Source organism: Typopeltis vanoorti, chromosome 20, assembly GCF_054136105.1.
Source record: "Typopeltis vanoorti isolate ZY-2024b chromosome 20, IOZ_Tvanoo_1.0, whole genome shotgun sequence".
NCBI classification, from domain to species: Eukaryota; Metazoa; Arthropoda; class Arachnida; order Uropygi; family Thelyphonidae; genus Typopeltis; species Typopeltis vanoorti.
Window position 1 is genome coordinate 53,849,620 of NC_143568.1, and position 19,224 is coordinate 53,868,843.

The 19,224-nt window shown below is 33.8% G+C and overlaps 1 protein-coding gene across 1 annotated transcript in view; it reads right to left on the minus strand.

The window, feature by feature from the left end:
• LOC150095442 (E3 ubiquitin-protein ligase RNF185-like) overlaps positions 1-19,224 on the minus strand; it is a 98,225-nt gene that overhangs the window by 42,495 nt on the left and 36,506 nt on the right. The window contains exon 4 of the mRNA XM_090410761.1: positions 7,546-7,603. Coding sequence (XP_090266887.1) covers positions 7,546-7,603 — 58 coding nt within the window. The remainder of the gene's footprint in view (positions 1-7,545; positions 7,604-19,224) is intronic.

Genomic DNA, 19,224 nt, shown 5'->3' on the forward strand with positions numbered 1-19,224 from the left:
TATGTATATAAAAAAATATGTTGTTTCATTCAAATTAATATGCGAACTGTGTTTGGATATTGAAAGTTTATTTTTCACTTGGTCAGACTATAATAAATTTAGTTTAATCCTTTATCCAAGTGTGTGCAAACAAAGTTTGCACCTGAAAGTATCTTCAGGACTGGGGTAAAGTGGTACAACACTGGGCAACTCCTTGCAAATGTGGAGCAAGCTACCAACACTCCTATCTCAGTATCTCCCATAATGCAAAACACATAATGCAATATACATATACTTGCAGATATGTATATTGTTATGCATTAAAGGAAGGGCCACTACCCAGACTAGTTTTGACCTTTATTGAGGTCTCTTCAGTGGGAGCCAGGCCCAAGTGGAGATACCAGGCAAAAGCATTAGCAAGGTCATCTCCTCCTATAGGAGCTGCCAAACGGTGTGCCACCTTTTTATTAAATTACTCTGGATTTAGAGAAAGATGTTGAAAGTTTATTTTTCATTTGGTCAGACCATAATAAATTTAGTTTAATCCTTTATCCAAGTGTGTGCAGGCGCAAACTTTCCAAGTGTGTGCAAAATTTGAAAAATAAACTTTCAACAACATCTTTCTCTAAATCCAGAGTAATTTAATAAAAAGGTGGCACACTGTTTGGCAGCTCCTATAGGAGGAGATGACCTTGCTAATGCTTTTGCCTGGTATTTCCACTTGGGCATGGCTCCAACTGAAGAGACCTCAATAAAGGTCGAAACTAGTCTGGGTAGTGGCCCTTCCTTTAATGCATAACAATATACATATCCGCAAGGAGATGTGTTTTGCATTATGGGAGATACTGAGATAGGAGTGTTGGTATCTTGCTCCACCTTTGCAAGGAGTTGCCCAGTGTTGTACCACTTTACCCCAATCCTGAAGATACTTTCAGGCACAAACTTTGTTTGCACACACTTGGATAAAGTGTGTGCAAACAAAGTTTGGATATTTCCAAATTGTGTTTGGATATTTCCAAAAAAAGCATTTAATTACAAAATTTAATATGTGTCTACTCTGCAATACCAACAGACAGCAATGAAGTGTTACCATAGACTGTCATGAACTCTGTTAGGACTTACAGAAGTTTGTAGATTTTAGCAGTCTTAGAATATTCTGAAATCTCAAAAAGTTGTAGTCTATAACCTACTGAATTTTTGCACACATTTAAGTTCACTATCCCAATTCTTTCACTTATTTCTTCAGCTTCCCAACAGCCACATAAAATTCTCCAACACCATGACTTACTCCTTTTGAAAATGTCTAGATATGGCATTAGAGGCATTGCAAATTATTGGTTCAAATCTTAAATAACAGAAAACAATATATCAGCTATGAAACCTTCCATAGTACAACAAATATAATAAAATACAGAAATTTTTCACAAATCATTTGTGCACTTTAGAAACAAGCAGCTACAAAAATTGCCGACATAGTTGGTTGAGTGGTTAGCATATCTGCTCTCCATCCTGCAGGTTTGAATTCTGCCATGGGCATGGATGTTTGTGACTGTCTGTGAAAAATATTAGTGGTGGTGGTGGTGATGGTGGTGGGTAGGTGTAGTTGCAGTTCATTGTAATTGGTGGAGATGGAGAGTTGCAGAGTAGGTGCCCTCCCTCGATGAGTCTTTGGACTGTCTGGAGGTATCATGTAATAATAATAATTGTGGTTGTCCAAGTATTAACAATAGCTGGAATTACAGCCAAAGTAACTAAAGCTATGAAACTCGTATATTATGTCTGTAACTGTGTGTGTATATGTATACTCTGGAATATGTTTTGCAAAATGAGAAACCCATCTGAAAGTAAGCTATATGATCTTTGTATGAGACTAGCTTACCTTCAACTGAAAACATCTGTAAAAGTTCCTTATATGCTAAATGGGATTCTAACCCAGATCTTTCTATCAAATGACAAATGGTGCATCACCCTTGTGAGTGAACTATAGGCAAAGTTTCATGAATATATAAAATCAACTATGGTTCACGTAATATATCAATATCTGTTCTGATTTGCCTATTATTGGATGCAAAAATTCATTTCAACAAATGATACATATATTGCACTTATTGTTCACTTATATCCACCTGCATATATTTCTTGTAGATAAACTTATATGCTGGTGATACATAACTGTTAATTTTTAGGGAAAGACAACGTATACTATTATATTAATTAAAAAACTTTAATTAATACTTCCTATATTTTGGTAATGTTACATTACCATCTTCAGGGTACATAAAAAAATAATGATATGTGCATGCAGGCACTAACACTGAACAAATATGGCTGAAGGCAACAACTGAAGTCTGTCCTAGAGTCCTAAAAGGTGCCACCTAGTGGGCTAAATTGGGTAGTAGCCTTGACTGTTGGGCTGATATTCTAAGAATGCAAGCTTCCCATATTTGGGGCAGTCTCATGCATCCAAATTTGTTGAGATTTTTTTTTTTTTTTTTTTTTTTTTTTTTTAGAGCTGAGGCTGATTCTAGGAATAATCTCACATATTTATACTTGCTGCGGTGTAGTAAGGTGGCTTTCTTCCAGCATATTTTATGGCGGATGTCCAAAGCATGGTCAGCAAGTCCTGAGTGGCTGTATTGGTGGAAATGGATATAATTCTTATGTTCAGATATCCTGATATTAGCTGTCCTGCCTGTTTAGCCGTAATAAGACAGTTTCTTTATGGAGTCCTTTGAAGAAAAAGCCTTAAACTCGGCTCCACTTAAACCTACTATTTGGGTATGCTATGTAGATGATGTATTTGCTATTTGGCTGCATGGCTTGGACACACTCCACAACTTGTTATCACACTTAAACAATCAACACCCCAGGATCCAGCTTACCTTGGAAAAAGAAAGCAATAACAATCTCCCTTTCCTAGATACTCTGATTACATGCCAGCTTGATGGATCCCTGGCTTTCTCTGTTTACAGAAAACCTACACAAACAGATACATTCACTAGCAATCAACTGCCCCCCTCCCAACAATATGGGATTATAAAAACCCTATATAACATGGCAAAATTAATCAGTTCAGATAACAATGACCTTACTACTGAACTTAACCATATTCTTAACACCTTTGTAGTCAATGGCTACAATCCCCATAAAATGCAAAAAATATTAAACCAATTAACCTCCCCCTCCATAACAGGGACTACTCTAAATCTATCATTCCTTATATTTGAGATCCTTCTGAAAAGCTAACAAAAATCCTAAAAAAAATATGACTTGACAACTTGTTACAAACCATATAAAAAACTGGAATCTCTTATCTGCTCCCCACAAGGACCAACCACTTCCCCTTGACCTGCCTGGAGTATATCAGGTCCCTTGTAGTTGCAAACTGTCTTATTACAGCCAAACAGGAAGGAAAGCCAATATTAGGTTATCTGAACATAAGGATTATATCCGTTTCCACCAATACAGCCACTCAGGACTTGCTGACCATGCTTTGGACACCTGCTATAAAATATGCTGGAAGAAAGTCATCTTACTATACCACAGCAAGTATAAATATGAGAAATTATTCTTAGAATCAGCCTCAGCTCTAAAAAAACTCCCCAAACCTGAACAAATTTGGATGCATGAGATTGCCCCAAATATGGGAAGCTTGCATTCTTAGAACATCAGCCAAGACTACTACCTAATTTAGCCCACTAGGTGGCACTTTTTAGGACTCTAGAAACGACTTGAGTTGTTCAGCCATATTTGTTCAGTGTCAGTGCCTGCGTGCACATATCATTATTTTTTTATGTTCCCTGAAGATAGTAATGTAACATTACCAAAATAAAGGAAGTGTTAATTAAATTTTTTTTAATAATATAATAGTATATGTTGTCTTTCCCTAAAAATTAACAGTCACCTGCATATATATCACATTCAACAGTGGTAATAGTAATCTTAATCCAAAGCAAGTACTGAATGATCTCATAAGCAGGTATATGTATAGGAATAGCAGGTATTTGTATGATAAATCAGAAGAAAATAATTGAATTATAGATGCCGGTTTACATGATCAATGCAAACTGGTTCATTTCACTTGAGAAATGAATTGGTAAAAGGAATGAATTGGTAAAAGGGTCAGATCAAGAAATGTTTATAACTTACTTTGAAATCATTTAACCAAACTTAACTGTAAAACAAACATTAAGCTAGTCTAATTTTTAAACTTGGGGTGCTTAAGGGTCAAAGCTGTATAATTGAGAGGAGACCTCCACATAGCCTTTAAAGGAATGCAGAGAACCGACGGTTTCTGACCTAATGTCCAATCCTCACTTTCTCATGGCGCACTATGTTGGGTATCTGGATACTGAACAAACAAGAATGGGCTGGCAATTTAAGATTTAGCCGACCAAACTGTATTTTTATTGGCTTAAACTAGTATACAAAATGATGGTACAACATGACAAAATTTCATGCCGGCTAGGGTGTCGCCCGAGTAAACAAGGACCCCTTTTTTTCACCAGAGAACCTGGGCGAACAGCAAAAAGTCAGCTACTGGAAAAAATCTGAAAGTACACCCCAACTCAATATCACCAGAGTTAAAGATCGGTACTATCAACATAAAAAGCCTGAATGTCAAAGAAATGGAGCTAGCTGATGATTTAGATAAGTACCAGATCGGCATAATAGGTATGATTGAAACAAAAAAGACAAAACTGGTAAGATCTTTCTGAGCAATAAATACAAAATGTTATATTCAGGCAATGACAATCAAGGAAAAGAAGGGGTAGCCATAGTATTCAACACTAAATACGAGGCTAATCTTCTTGAATGGCAGGCAGTCTCAAGTAGAGTGATGTGGGCAAATATCAGAACTGGGAATTGGACAATGAGAGTTATTTGTGCCTATGGTCCCACAGAAGGTTCTACTAAGGTAGTGAAGGAATTTTTTGATGCTTTAGAGAAAGCAACTGACACAATGAAAAAGGAAAAGTTGGTCCTTCTTGGGGATCTAAATAGCAGAGTAGGAAATGATTGTGAGACATACAAAACTATTTTGGAAAAATTTGAAGAAAAGAGCAAAGCTAATAATAATAGCAAATACCTGTTGGATTTCTGCTCAGGACATGGACTAGTTATTACTAACACCATGTTACAACATAAAAATGTGCACAAATTCACATAGAGAGAAGAGGCAAGGAATAAGAAAAGTCTCATTGACTATGTTATTATTGATAGTGATGTTTTCTACCTGGTGCAGGAGACCAGAGTGTACAGAGGATTTGAAATAGTGATCACTTCCAATTTCAAATCCTCTGTACACTCTAGTCTTGAGCAAGATAAAATTGAATTTCATATTGAAAAGAATAACATGTAAGAAAGTTTTAAAGCGAATAAAAGTTGAGCAGCTCTCAGATGTGAACTGTAGACTAAAATACACAAAGATTATTGAAAAAAAAATTAAAGAGTTTGAGAACAGGAACCAAACCTTGGGGATTAGTGGCAAGCCTTGAAGAAAACCCTGATTAATTCATCCAGAGAGGCATGTGGTGAGGTTGTCTGCAAGGATAGAAAAATCAGAACTCCATGGTGGACACAGGAAGTTAAAGAGGCAGTGAAGGAAAATAAGAAAGTATATCAAAAGTTACTGGCAAATAAGTCAGCTTGTGCTCTTAGAGAATACACAGACAAATGTAAGAAAGCTAAACACTGTGTAAAACTAGCTAAACACAAGTCATGGGAGTACTTTGACAAGAACATAGAAAATAAATATCAAGAAGGTGGCAAGATGTGCTGGAGGATGTTGAAGGAGCTTAGAAATGGAGGAAAGCTTGCTGTAAAAGGAGTCAGAGATGATAAAGGTGACATGAAAACAGGAGAAAAAGATATCCTTGAAGTATGGAATAATTACTTCGAAAAATTCCTAAATGGAAACATATCCATACTTGAAGTAAGAAAAAGCCATCAAAGCCTTGAAATGTGGAAAGGCAGCAAATGAAATGTAGATGATATTTGACCAGAAATGTTGAAGTATGGTGGTATAAGAGTCTTACAGTGGCTGCACTGCTTAGTTCAGAAAGCCTGGACAGAGGGACGAATTCCCAATGATTGGAGTAGAGCTCTCATAATACCCATATATAAAAAAGGGAAATAAAACTGCATGTGAGAATTACAGAGGTATTTCCCTATTGAGTTTTTCTGGCAAGATTTATGCCAGTATACTTGAGAAACAGTTGAGAAGAATTATGGAAGAAAAGCTTGGTGAAGAACAAACTGGATTCAGGCCAAATAGAAACTGTCAGCATAAGATCTTCACTTTACGACAAATAGTTGACAAAGCATGGGAATATAACAAAGATCTCTATTTAAGTTTTGTCGATCTGGAAAAGGCATAGACAAGGTGCCAAGAGAGAAGCTATTCAATAGGCTACAGTTATATGGTGTCAATTGGGCATTATATCAAACAACACTTAGTCTTTATTTGAGTTGCAAGCCAGCAGTTAGAATTGAAGGAAGTACAGGAAGATCATTTAACGTTAAATCTGGTGTAAGACAAGGATGTACATTATCCCCTCTGTTATTCATTATCTATATGGATCACATTATGAAGGAAAGTGGTATTAAACATGACATCAGATATAATTGGATATGTTAATGTCAGCTCTTTGCTTTATGTGGACAATGTTATACTTCTAAATAAATCCGCTACAAGTTTGCAAGATTCCCTGACTAAATTGAATAACTGTTGTAATAGATATGGTATGATGGTCAGCAATAAAAAGACAAAGACAATGAAAATAGGTAGAATTGCTGAAAATATCAACTGCATTGTGAATGGAGAACCTGTGGAACAAGTAAAACATTTCAGCTACTTAGGCACGATTTTTAGTGAAGATGGTAAATTAAATATGGAAATGAACAACAGAATCAACAAAGTTGGTATGGTTGGAATCAATTGAATTAATTCATATGGAATAAGAGAGAAATTAGTCAGAACAAAATTAGCTGTATACAAGACACTGTTCAAACCAGTTTTAACTTATGGATCTGAGAGCTGGGTTAGAAGTAAAACACTTGACCAAAGACTAGAGACCGCTGATATGAGAGTCTCGAGAAAGATTAGAGGCATAAACAGATGGCATCAATGGCAATATCATATTAAAAACGAGGATATTAGGAAAGAACTAGACATTGTCAGCATCCAGGAATGCATTAGCAGAGCTAATCTCAGGTGGTATGGTCACTTTAACACAATGGGCGAGAAAAGATTAGCAAAACAAGTGTTCTCTGCCAGGTGGGCAGGAAAACGAACCAGAGGAAGACCAAGATATAGGTGGATTGATACAGTACAAAGTGCCTTAGATAATAGAAATGTGAGATCTGATAATGTTGGAGTCTTGACAAGTATCAATTTGATTTGGAGGAAAATTGTAGATAGGAAGTTAGTAGTGATGTAAATTTTTCATGTAGTACTATCATATCCTGTACACCCCTTGAGGGTACATGTCAGGAATTTGATGATGATGATGATGATGAATTTTTAAAATAACCAAAAATGAAGAATTTTGAAAATAATCTTACCCCTGAAGTATTATCAGGTTCTGTTCGTTGTCCAGCAGGTCGTGGGGGCAGCCTGTCCCTATATAATTTTTTTTCACAAGCCATTAAAAATTAAATACAGATGTTAATTTCAATAAATTTCAATACATTGATTATTAATGAAGAATAATTACTTAGCATAAAAAAATCAACAAATCATCATTATATGACATTCTGAATTAATGTATTTTTAAACCGTATTTGCTATTTCTCTGTGTATTCAAGCAAATAACACCTTTCACACTAAACGTAAAAGTTATAAAAACAGTATAAAAATTACATATTGCTTATATGAGGGTGGCCTGAAAAGTTCTCGGCTTAACAATGAAAAAACAAATTCATAATTTCAAAATGATTTTTATTTTTCAATAATCTCCCTTAAGACTAATACATTTATTCCAGCGATGCTCCAGTTCCATTATCCCATTCTTGATTTGAAGAAAATGCTGACCAGCGAGGAAGAGACAGAAGTCAGAGGGAGCCAAATCTGGGGAATAGGATGGGTGTCCCAACAATTCTTAGTGCAGATCTCTTAATTTTCCCATTGCCAAAACACCTTTGTGGGCAGGTGCATTGTCCTGATGAAAGATGATTTTTTTCTTCTGCAAACCAGTTCTTTTCTCACGAATTTTTTCGTCTAGTCTGATTAAAAGATCTGAATAATATTCCCTGGTTACTGTTTTACCCTTTTCAAGATAATTAATAAACAAAATGCCTTTAGCATCCCAAAACACTGATGGCATAACCTTTCCTGCTAATGGAACAGACTTTGTCTTCTTTGGCACTGTACAACTGGCTTCTGTCCACTGTTTTGACTGATGTTTGGATTCTAGCATGTAATGGTGAATCCAAGTCTCATCCATAATAATAAATTGACACACAAAATCAGTTTTGTTCTTGTTAAAACATTCCAAGAACTATTCAGAGATTTTCATGCGAGTACGTTTTTAATCTGCCGTGAGCACCAATCTTGCGCAAAGCTTTTTCATTTGCAATTCTTCATGCAACATATATCCTACACATTCTTTTGAAATACCTATAGTCTCAGCAATTTCTCACACTTTGACTCACCAGTCATCCAATACTATATCATGCACTTGATCAATGATTTCTAGTGTTGTTACACTTTTTTGGATATCCTTCACGTGAATCATCTTCAAGGCTGCTACAGCTAAGTTTAAACTTGGCAGCCTATTTCTTAATTGTCGAAAATGAAGGAGAAGAGTGCCCATAAACTTTTACGAACTTCAAACGAATTTCTTTTGGCATTAAACCTTCTTTTACAAAGAATTTTATAACCGCATGATATACTCAATTTTATCCATTTCAAGAGATACAGACAACACTTTTACTTCAGACAGCTGTATAAAACAAACTACTTGATAGAATGACTTGCAATTTCACATAGATGCTTATGACGATGTATCAACTTAGAAAAAGAAAAATCTTGAGAATAGTGTTGCTATGTATGGTCGAGGCCGAGAACTTTTCAGACCATCCTAATGGATGAATTGATACAGTAAAAAGCACTTTAAAAGACAAAAATATAAGATTAGATAATATTGGAATCTTGACAGATAATAGACTTATTTGGAGGAAAATTGTTGATAGGAAGTTAGTAATCATGTAACCCTTTCATGTAGTACTCTTGCGAGGGGGGGGTGAACAGCATAATTATACTGTACACTGAGGGATCATATCAGAAATTTGATGATGACAATAAACAGAAGTATACACCGAGTGTATATTTTCACACCCATAAAATTTTGACCTACTCTCTGCTATTTATGTATTATTTTGAGACTTGTTTTTGTTCCCAATTACAGAGAAAGAACAATTCTTCAGTTTTTCATATAACATGCAACATAACAAGATCATACCATATTTATAGCACCAAAGTGAAAAAAAGGTAAAAAAACATTCTATGGTCGTGCTGTACATGACACTCTCATTCCAGAAAGCTTTATGCACACAGTCATCATCATTATTAAGGATCCTTTCTTTTAGTGTTACACACTGATCAGCATTCATTTTGGTAAATTATGGAGAAGACTACAACCGTGTTAGGAATGATTACGTTAATTTCCCAATGTGTGAACCTTCGTATTAGGGTCATCCACACATGCACACATATATAAAGACATGCTATATTATATTTCAAACAGTGTGCCAGAGTGACAATGAATCGATCAACTGTTATTCTACTGGCCTGACCTCTAGTGAAAAAAAGAAAAACTACAAAGCTATGTCCTATTTATAACATCATGAGAGAACAAATTCATATACAAGGGAGGGGGGTCTGGAAAGTTCTGATAAACACCTAGACAAAAATGATATTAAAGTAAACTGATATAACCACAAGAAAGAACATACTAGTAGCAGAGTTCAGAAGGTAACATATGTTCTTTTATTCTTATATCCTTGTATGTTATTTCTTTTTGTTAGAACAAAAATGATATTAAAGCAATTGATATAACAAAAAGAAATAACATACGACCTCATTATAAATAATTTAACCTTCCAACCGGCTAGGACATCTATAGACGTCCAGCTAAATCTGGAAACGATGCATGCTATCTGTTGAAAGAGCATGGATAAGTGCAATTCAGTCAGCATGTCCATTAGATGGTGGGATAATCCCTCATGCTGAAGAAAGCACTTAATCAGATTATCTCAGGCTCATAGCTGTGACTCAGTTACCTATAACAAGAAATGCAGTTCCTTGATCTATGCTGGATAACTGAATTTTAGTTATATTGGACAAACTAAAAATATAGAAATTATTTTTATTTTCTCTTTTTATTATACAATACAATTTTAATGCCTGGACAAAATAAAGATCCTTGCCTAATTTCTTCACTTAAATATTGCGTTCCTTACAGAAACAATTTAATTTTTAATTTTTTTGCTAATTTTTTCTAGTCACTTACTCCACAAAACATTTTCTTTTTTCTTGAAGAAATTAATTCACGATAATTATTTGAAATATTATTTAAAAAAACAGGCTGCCGACGTTCGAGATTATGTTATATTTTTGTTCAAAATCATGATTCGAAAAATACTTCACAGATTTCCTGAAGGACCTGCTTGAGCAACTTTGCTTTATAGAGAATAACGAAATTCTTTAAACATATCACTAAATTTTTTTCTTTATATTGTAATCTACTGTTCTTTGCACTCTCACCTTCTTGGTTTCCCTGTATAACTGGTCATTACAAAATAAAATTAATGGTTATGATTTAAATTGATATGTATATATTTTCTGCTATTTCAGATATTATGCTCCAATTTTATAATTGCTTTTATATATATATATATATATATATAAATTACGAAGTTTTGTACTAAAAATTTCCATTACAAAAGTTCGACAAAATCAACAATATTATCGTCATATTTCTTTTTCTCGTGTGGGAGGAAAATGGTAAAATGCCACTCTTGTAATTGTATCAGATGTTATAATCGCAAAAATAGTAAGAAAAAAAAATCATTTGTACTTTCTTTTCAAAACACAAAGTGAGAACATTGTAAATTCACCCAATGAAAAAAAGAAAATACTCCATATTTTTCTTGTGGTATCTGATTTTTTTTCTTGTAGTACAAAGAAGAAATCACTGCACATAAGATGGTAGAATACAAGAGGGCAAAACTCTGTAGATTGATTACATTATAGCTGATAGATAATTCATGCCAGAAAAATTATTTATGTAAGAGTTCTAACATCAGCAGATATAACGACATTTTCTTCTAGTTTAGATACGTGGCTTTGTTGAAGTAGCTAAACTTTTGCTACTATTTACACTAAAATGAATGGGCATGTTCCCCAAGTGATTTACGTTGATAACAGTTGTGTTGCGAACGATTTATAAAATAAATTCTCTGAAATATCTGCAAATTGAATAAGTCTTCAATATAACCTTCCTGCCCTTCCCAAAAAATAAGATTATGTGAAGTATATGCTCCTTTTCTTTTAAAATAATTCAAGTCCTCTTTTTCAAGATAATTATATGAAATAATTTATAATTTTTCGATAATAAAAATGAACTGAACATTATAAATTAAGAACTTATTTCTGCATAAATGCTGCATCAGCCTGTAAAAGAAATGTCTGTATTTTTTTTCTATGTTAGGATGTCTACTAATCAACAATTGAAAACGAAACACGACATTCTTGTCGTGTTTCGTTTTCGACACTATAGCTTGAGGAACTTTAGTGTCCCTTCTAGCTAGGCGTTCTCAATTTTCTTCCTCAATAGCACTGAGAGTAATCTAAGCCTTTACCTTTCCCTTCAGCTAAGAGGATTACTACAAGTATTTCTAAGATGTAGATTACTTCAGAAATAGCAACTAGAAGCATAAGTAGAAGTAAAAATATTTAGATTTTAAGAAAAAGAAACTAAAATAATACTACTGATCTTTTTTTTTTTGTGTGTGTGGTATGCATATAAACAATTTTATGTTGTGAAAATATAGCATAGTATTTCTAAAATTTTAAATCATTTCAACAGACAGTAGAACAGCTGGTTTTAGATTGCAAAGAAATAGTACAGAATTAGAAGCTTCAGGGTACAACAATATTCTTTTGTCGAAACGGTCAAATGAAATAATAGATTACGTTTTCGAACCTGTAGAAATTTAGAGTGGTTATGTAATTGAATTCCAGGAGAGGATAAGGATGGGGGGGGGGGGGGATAAGCATTAGCAAATCTTCAAAATGAGCATAAATTTTGAATCATTCTGTATATGATATCCTTCATATTATATTTTCAACATATCTATGGTGTTTATATGTTGGATATTATAGTAATGTGCATCCTACAAAAAAAAAAAAAAAAAAAAAGGCAAAGAATCCCAGCTAAAACATCATTGGATATAAATTTTCGATACTAAAAAGATTCACAATCGGAAACCGAGTTATGCAATATAACATCGTTTGTTGTTCATAAAACAAAACAAAAAAAAAAATTTGTTTCTAGAACTGAAATATGATAATCCATATAACGGTATTTTGCTAGGAAAGAAAGCAAAAGGTCATATTTATATCAATAAATATTATTTAAAAATATAAATATGTTCAATGCAAACATCTGAAAATTCACGAAAAAAAGTTGTTTCTATATTGGAACAACCAGTGCAACTGTTCTGTTGCAGTGATTTGAAGAATAAATTTATAACACAGCAAATTTGCTACTACTAAATAGATTCATTGCAAAGGCTGATCGTTGATCATTTCAGGATTGATTAATTTCGCACATGTGAAATTCGTTTCAATTTTTGGGAAAAAACACAATAAATCATTTTAGAGGCAAAAAAGTCAAATATTTTAGGACAGTAAAGAAAATTCCAAGTAAAACAGTGTGTGTAAAGACAGGTGACACACACTGTTAGTCAGGCACTAACAGGTAATCCAGGAATGGCTTTAAATAGTCGTAAAGGGATTAACAGTGGGGGGAGGTGCATGATGAAAGGTACAATGCCGATGAAGTTTTGATCCATGCAGAATGCTATGGTGGGCTGGATATTTCATCTACCTCAGCCAGTAGGAAGGTTAATACAGAAAAATCGGTGGCCTAATCAATAATTTATATCTAAGATCCTAAATTACTACAGTCCTAATTATAATTAACTCTTAAACCAAAAGTTATGTGAGTAGAATATGTGCCATCCATATTCTTGGAATTTTTAGACCCATTATTGTTAAGAGAGGTGCTTAAAGGTCAAAGCTGTATAACTGAGAGGAGACTTCCAAATAGCCTTTAAAGGAATGCAGAGAACCGACCAAAGCTTCTGACCTAATGTCCAATCCTCACTTTCTTGTGATGCACCCTGTTAAGTATCTACCTGGATACTGAATGAACTAGCAAGAGCTGCCAATTTGGGATTTAGCTGACCAAATTCTTATTACTTAGTCTTTATTTGAGTTGTAAGTCAGCAGTTAGAATTGAAGGAAGTACAGGAAGATGGTTTAATGTTAAATCTGGTGTGAGACAAGGATGTACATTATCCCCTCTGTTATTCATTATCTATATGGATCACATTATGAAGGAATGTGGTATTAAACCTGATATCAAAATTGGAGATGTTAATGTCAGCTCTTTGCTTTATGCTTGTTATACTTCTAAATAAATCCACTACAAGTCTGCAAGATTCTCTGACTAAATTGAATAGCTGTTGTAATAGATATGGTATGACGGTCAGCAATAAAAAGACAAAGACAATGAAAATAGGCAGAATCATTGAAAATGTCAACTGTGTTGTGAATGGAGAAGCTGTGGAACAAGTAAAACATTTCAGCTACTTAGGCACGATTTTTACTGAAGATGGTAAATTAAATATAGAAATAGACAACAGAATCAGCAAAGCTGGTATGGTGGGAAGTCAATTGAATAAATTCATATGGAATAAGAAAGAAATTAGTCAGAACACTAAATTAGCTGTATACAAGACAGTGTTCAAGCCAGTTTTAACTTATGGATCTGAGAGCTGGGTCAGAAGTAAAACACTTGACCAACGACTAGAGACCGCAGATATGAGAGTCCTGAGAAAGATTAGAGGCGTGAACAGATGGCATCAATGGCAATATCATATTAAAACCAAGGATATTAGGAAGAACTTGACATTGTCAGCATCCAGGAATGTGTTAGCAGAGCTAATCTCAGGTAGTATGGTCACTTATACAGAATGGGAGAGAAATGATTAGCAAAACAAGTATTATCTGCCAGGTTGGCAGGAAAAAGACCGAGAGGAAGACCAAAATATAGATGGACTGATATGGTAAAAAGTGCCTTAGAAGAGAGAAATATAAGATCTGGTAATGTTGGAGTCTTGACAGGTGACAGACTGATTTGGAGGAAAATTGTAGATAGGAATTAATAATGATGCAAATTTTTCATTTAGTACTATCATATCCTGTACACACCTTGAGGGTACATGACAGGAATTTGATGATGATTATTGTTAAGATTGGGATGGTTGATAAGAATTTCACAGATCTCTTTAAATTTACACTCATGCCATGTTTTGGTGTTATGTAAACAACAGGTGCTTTTCCAGTTAAGTCTATGTAGAGTATTCAGGGCTTGATCAGAAGGAGCCAGATTTACCATAGTTATTAAATTTAATGTGCAGTTTATGTTCCTTTTTTTAGGGGGGGGGGCGATAAGAATTTTGCATCCTGTTGCACCTGTATAAGGCAAATTACAGGTGCAATGAATACGGTATACCACAGAGAGAGAGAACCAGTGGAGGAAGTGAATCCTTGGATGAGTTGGATAAGGTCTTTAATTTTAATTTTGCAGGAGGTTTAAAGGTGGCATTTTAAATGATATTGCTTTAATGTATGGAATGGATACAGTTTTATTGTAATCTAGTTTATTTTGAAGAATTTTGTTGAGAGGATTTTTGTGTAATAATTTTTTAGGAAGGTATTGCTGATAATGTTTAATTCATTTTTAAGTGCTTGCTCGTTTTTTAGTGTGTTAATGACACCTGAATTTTGTGTTGGTGGTGATATAAGTGTGTATATATTGGCAAGTATGTGTAGGTTTAAGGTAAAGAGTGAAGGAAAGACAGCTAGAGGGAAGACGTGTGACAAGTGTATCAAACGCAAACACTTTGTAAACAAAATTAAGGCCATCACACTTGAAAAAAGTGATGTATTAGTCAGTTTTGACATTTCTATCCCATTTCACAAATGTCCCAATCAATGACAATTCTTCTTTTACAGGACAAACTCTACCCTACACACACACACACACACACACACTTTGCCACTCATGTACTACGTTCTGGCTATTTTGTGTGGCAAAATACTTTTTATCTGCCAAAGAAGGCATAGGCTCACCATTATTCTCCCAATTGATAACTTTTATATAGAAGCTTTTGAGCAAATAGATTCTCTAGATTCTTTACTTTAAAACCCAAAGTCTGGCTTAGATACGTTGATGATGTTTTCGTTATCTGATCCCATGGATGCCAGACAGACACTTTCCTCAGTCCTTTCCACCTAAAGAAACAACATAAACACATAATTCACAACTGAAAATGAAAATCAAAACACACTTTCTTTTCTTGATACTCTTGTCACACGTCTTCCTTCTGTCAGTGTTTCCTTCACTGTTTACCGTAAGCCTATACATAGTGGCTAATATATGCATATAAACTCTTACCACCACCCAACACAAAAACTAGGTGTTGTTAACACACTAAAAAACAGGGCTTTAAAAATTTGCTCCAGTGAGCAAGCACCTAAACATGAATTAAAAGTTACTAGCAATACCTTCCTGAAAATGACTACAGCAAAAATATTATCAACAGAATTCTTTGCCAGACTCCACTTAAAAACCAAAAATAAAATAGATTACAATAAAATTGTAGCCATTCCATACATTAAAGGGATATCAGATAAAATAAACAGAATACTACAGAAATACAACATTAATGCCACCTTTCAACCTCCTGCAAAATTAATGACCTTATTCAACTCATCTAAGAATCCATTTCCTCCATTGTCTCACCCTAGAGTATATTCACTGCACCTGTAATTTGTCCTATATAAGTGAAACAGGAAGCACAATTCCTATCCGAAAAAAAAAAAAAAAGGAACATAAATGACACATTAAATTTAATAACTATGGTAAATCTGGCCTTTCTGATCATGCCCTGAGTACTCTACATACAACCGACTGGAAAGGCACCTGTTGTTTTATATCACATTAAAACATGGTATGAGTGCAATTTTAAATTTAAATTTAAAGAGGTCTGTGAAATTCTTATCAACTATTGTAATCTTAACAATAATGGTTATCAAAAATCCCAAGAATATGGATAGCACATATTCTAACAACTTAACCTTTTGGTCTAAGAGTTAATTGACTAGTACTGTAGTAATCTAGGATTTTAGCTTGAAATTATTGATTAGACCATCAATTTTGCTGTATTAAAAGTATATATATGAATTTATTCTCTAATGATGTTATAAATAGGATACAGCTTTGATGTAGTTTTTTTTTCTTCACTAGAGGTCAGGCCAGTGGAATAATGGTTCATGAAACCATTGTCACTTTAGCATACTGTTTGAAATGTAATATAGCATGTCTTTGTATACATATGTGTATACTCCAGATGATGACCTTCATATGAAGGTCAAAACATCAAGAAATTAAAGTAATTCATTTAAGCCAACCCTACTACAAAACACACTAGAATCAGACTGTATAATGTCTTGTTAAAACCAAGTTTACTATACGAAGAGAAACATGGACCTTAAAAAGGAAAGATGAAAAACGAATCCAAACAGCAGAAATGAAATTTCTCAGAAAAACAGCTGGATACCAAATGGGACCAAAAAACAAATGAAGAAATTCTACAATCACTGAATATAAAATCAATTAATTGCTACATAAGACAGTATAAACATCGAAGACAGTATATAAAAAAGAAATTTAAATAATTATTTCTAACATGGTTGGTCTACCTAATTTAACAAAATGAATTATTATTAATAACTTGCAAAGCACACACAAAATAAATCTCCATAAAAGTAGTTGAAATTGAAAAAAAGAAAAATTTTTTACTTAATTGAAAAAAAATTTACTACTTCTTGAAAAGAACTAATGAAGCATTTTATAAATTTATAATGATTTGTGAGAACAAAATAAAATATTCTATGGCTTCACATGAAACTCTTAGTTTTGCAATTTTTGCATATCTGATCATATTCATTATTAAAATAATTACTGGCTTTGTATACATTGCAAGTTTCGATGTTCCCTTTTGATGTTTATTTTCTTTATTAATTCTTTAAAAATCCATAGTTTTGATTCATGTTTATTATTGCTTCTATTCATGTTTCCAGATACATTTCAATGCTCACTCATTTGTTCTTGATTCTCAACATTTTTTCAAATTATGCGTTTTCAACTCGATAAAGTGGCACCAAATATCACATTATATCTTTCTTCAAAAAACACTTACCCAGGTATGTGTTTTTAATATAAAAAATGAATCAATTAAAATTTATTTTAGCCTTAAGTTAGAAAGCATGGGCAGCTTTATTACCATAAAAACTATGCTATATATATATATATATATATATATATATATATATATATATATATATATATGTAGAAAGTTTTTTACCTTGGGTGTAATATACATTAAAGATACCAAGAAATTTTATACTTGGTTTTAATCCTTATCCCAAGTAAGCAAAAACAAAGTTTTGTACGTGAAATATATTCACATCTGAGCTACTTGTATATAGAGGCTAATGACTTCATATCACTTGCCTTAGTATGTATCCCATAATGCAAAGCACACCCCTTTCAGGCTTGTATAATGCAATGCATAATGGGAGGACCACTACCCAGACCGGTTTCGACCTTTATTGAGGTCTCTTCAGTGGGAGCTGAAGATGGATGAGAGATGAATCTCTGGATGAGAGAAAGATGTAGAAAGTTTTTTACCTTGGGTGTAATATACGTTAAAGAAACCAAGAAATTTTATACTTGGTTTTAATCCTCATCCCAAGTAAGCAAAACAAAGTTTTGCACGTGAAATATATTCATGTCTGAGCTACTTCACGCACAAAACTTTGTTTTTGCTTACTTGGGATGAGGATTAAAACCAAGTATAAAATTTCTTGGTATCTTTAACATATATTATTTATGTTACTTGACGTATATTAATCATCATCATCATCAAATTCCTGCCATGTACCCTCAAGGGGTGTACAGGATATGACAGTACTACATGAAAAAATTACATCATTACTAACTTCCTATCTACAATTTTCCTCCAAATCAGTCTGTTACTTGTCAAGACTCCAACATTATCAGATCTTATATTTCTATCGTCTAAGGCACTTTGTACCATATCAATCCACCTATATCTTGGTCTTCCTCTGGGTCGTTTTCCTGCCAACCTGGCAGAGAACACTTGTTTTGCTAATCTTTCCTCTCCCATTCTATTTAAGTGACCATACCATCTGAGATTAGCTCTGCTAACGCATTCCTGGATGCTGACAATGTCAAGTTCTTTCCTAATATCCTCATTTTTAATATGATATTGCCATTGATGCCATCTGTTCACGCCTCTAATCTTTCTCAGGACTCTCATATCTGCGGTCTCTAGTCTTTGGTCAAGTGTTTTACTTCTGACCCAGCTCTCAGATCCATAAGTTAAAATTGGTTTGAACACAGTCTTGTATACAGCTAATTTAGTGTTCCGACTAATTTCTTTCTTATTCCATATGAATTTATTCAATTGACTTCCCACGATACCAGCTTTGCTGATTCTGTTGTCTATTTCTATATTTAGTTTACCATCTTCAGTAAAAATTGTGCCTAAGTAGCTGAAATGTTTTACTTGTTCCACAGGTTCTCCATTCACAACACAGTTGACATTTTCAATGATTCTGCCTATTTTCATTGTCTTTGTCTTTTTATTGCTGACCTTCATACCATATCTATTACAACAGCTATTCAATTTAGTCAGAGAATCTTGCAGACTTGTAGCGGATTTATTTAGAAGTATAACATCATCCGCATAAAGCAAAGAGCTGACATTAACATCTCCAATTTTGATATCAGGTTTAATACCACATTCCTTCATAATGTGATCCATATAGATAATGAATAACAGAGGGGATAATGTACATCC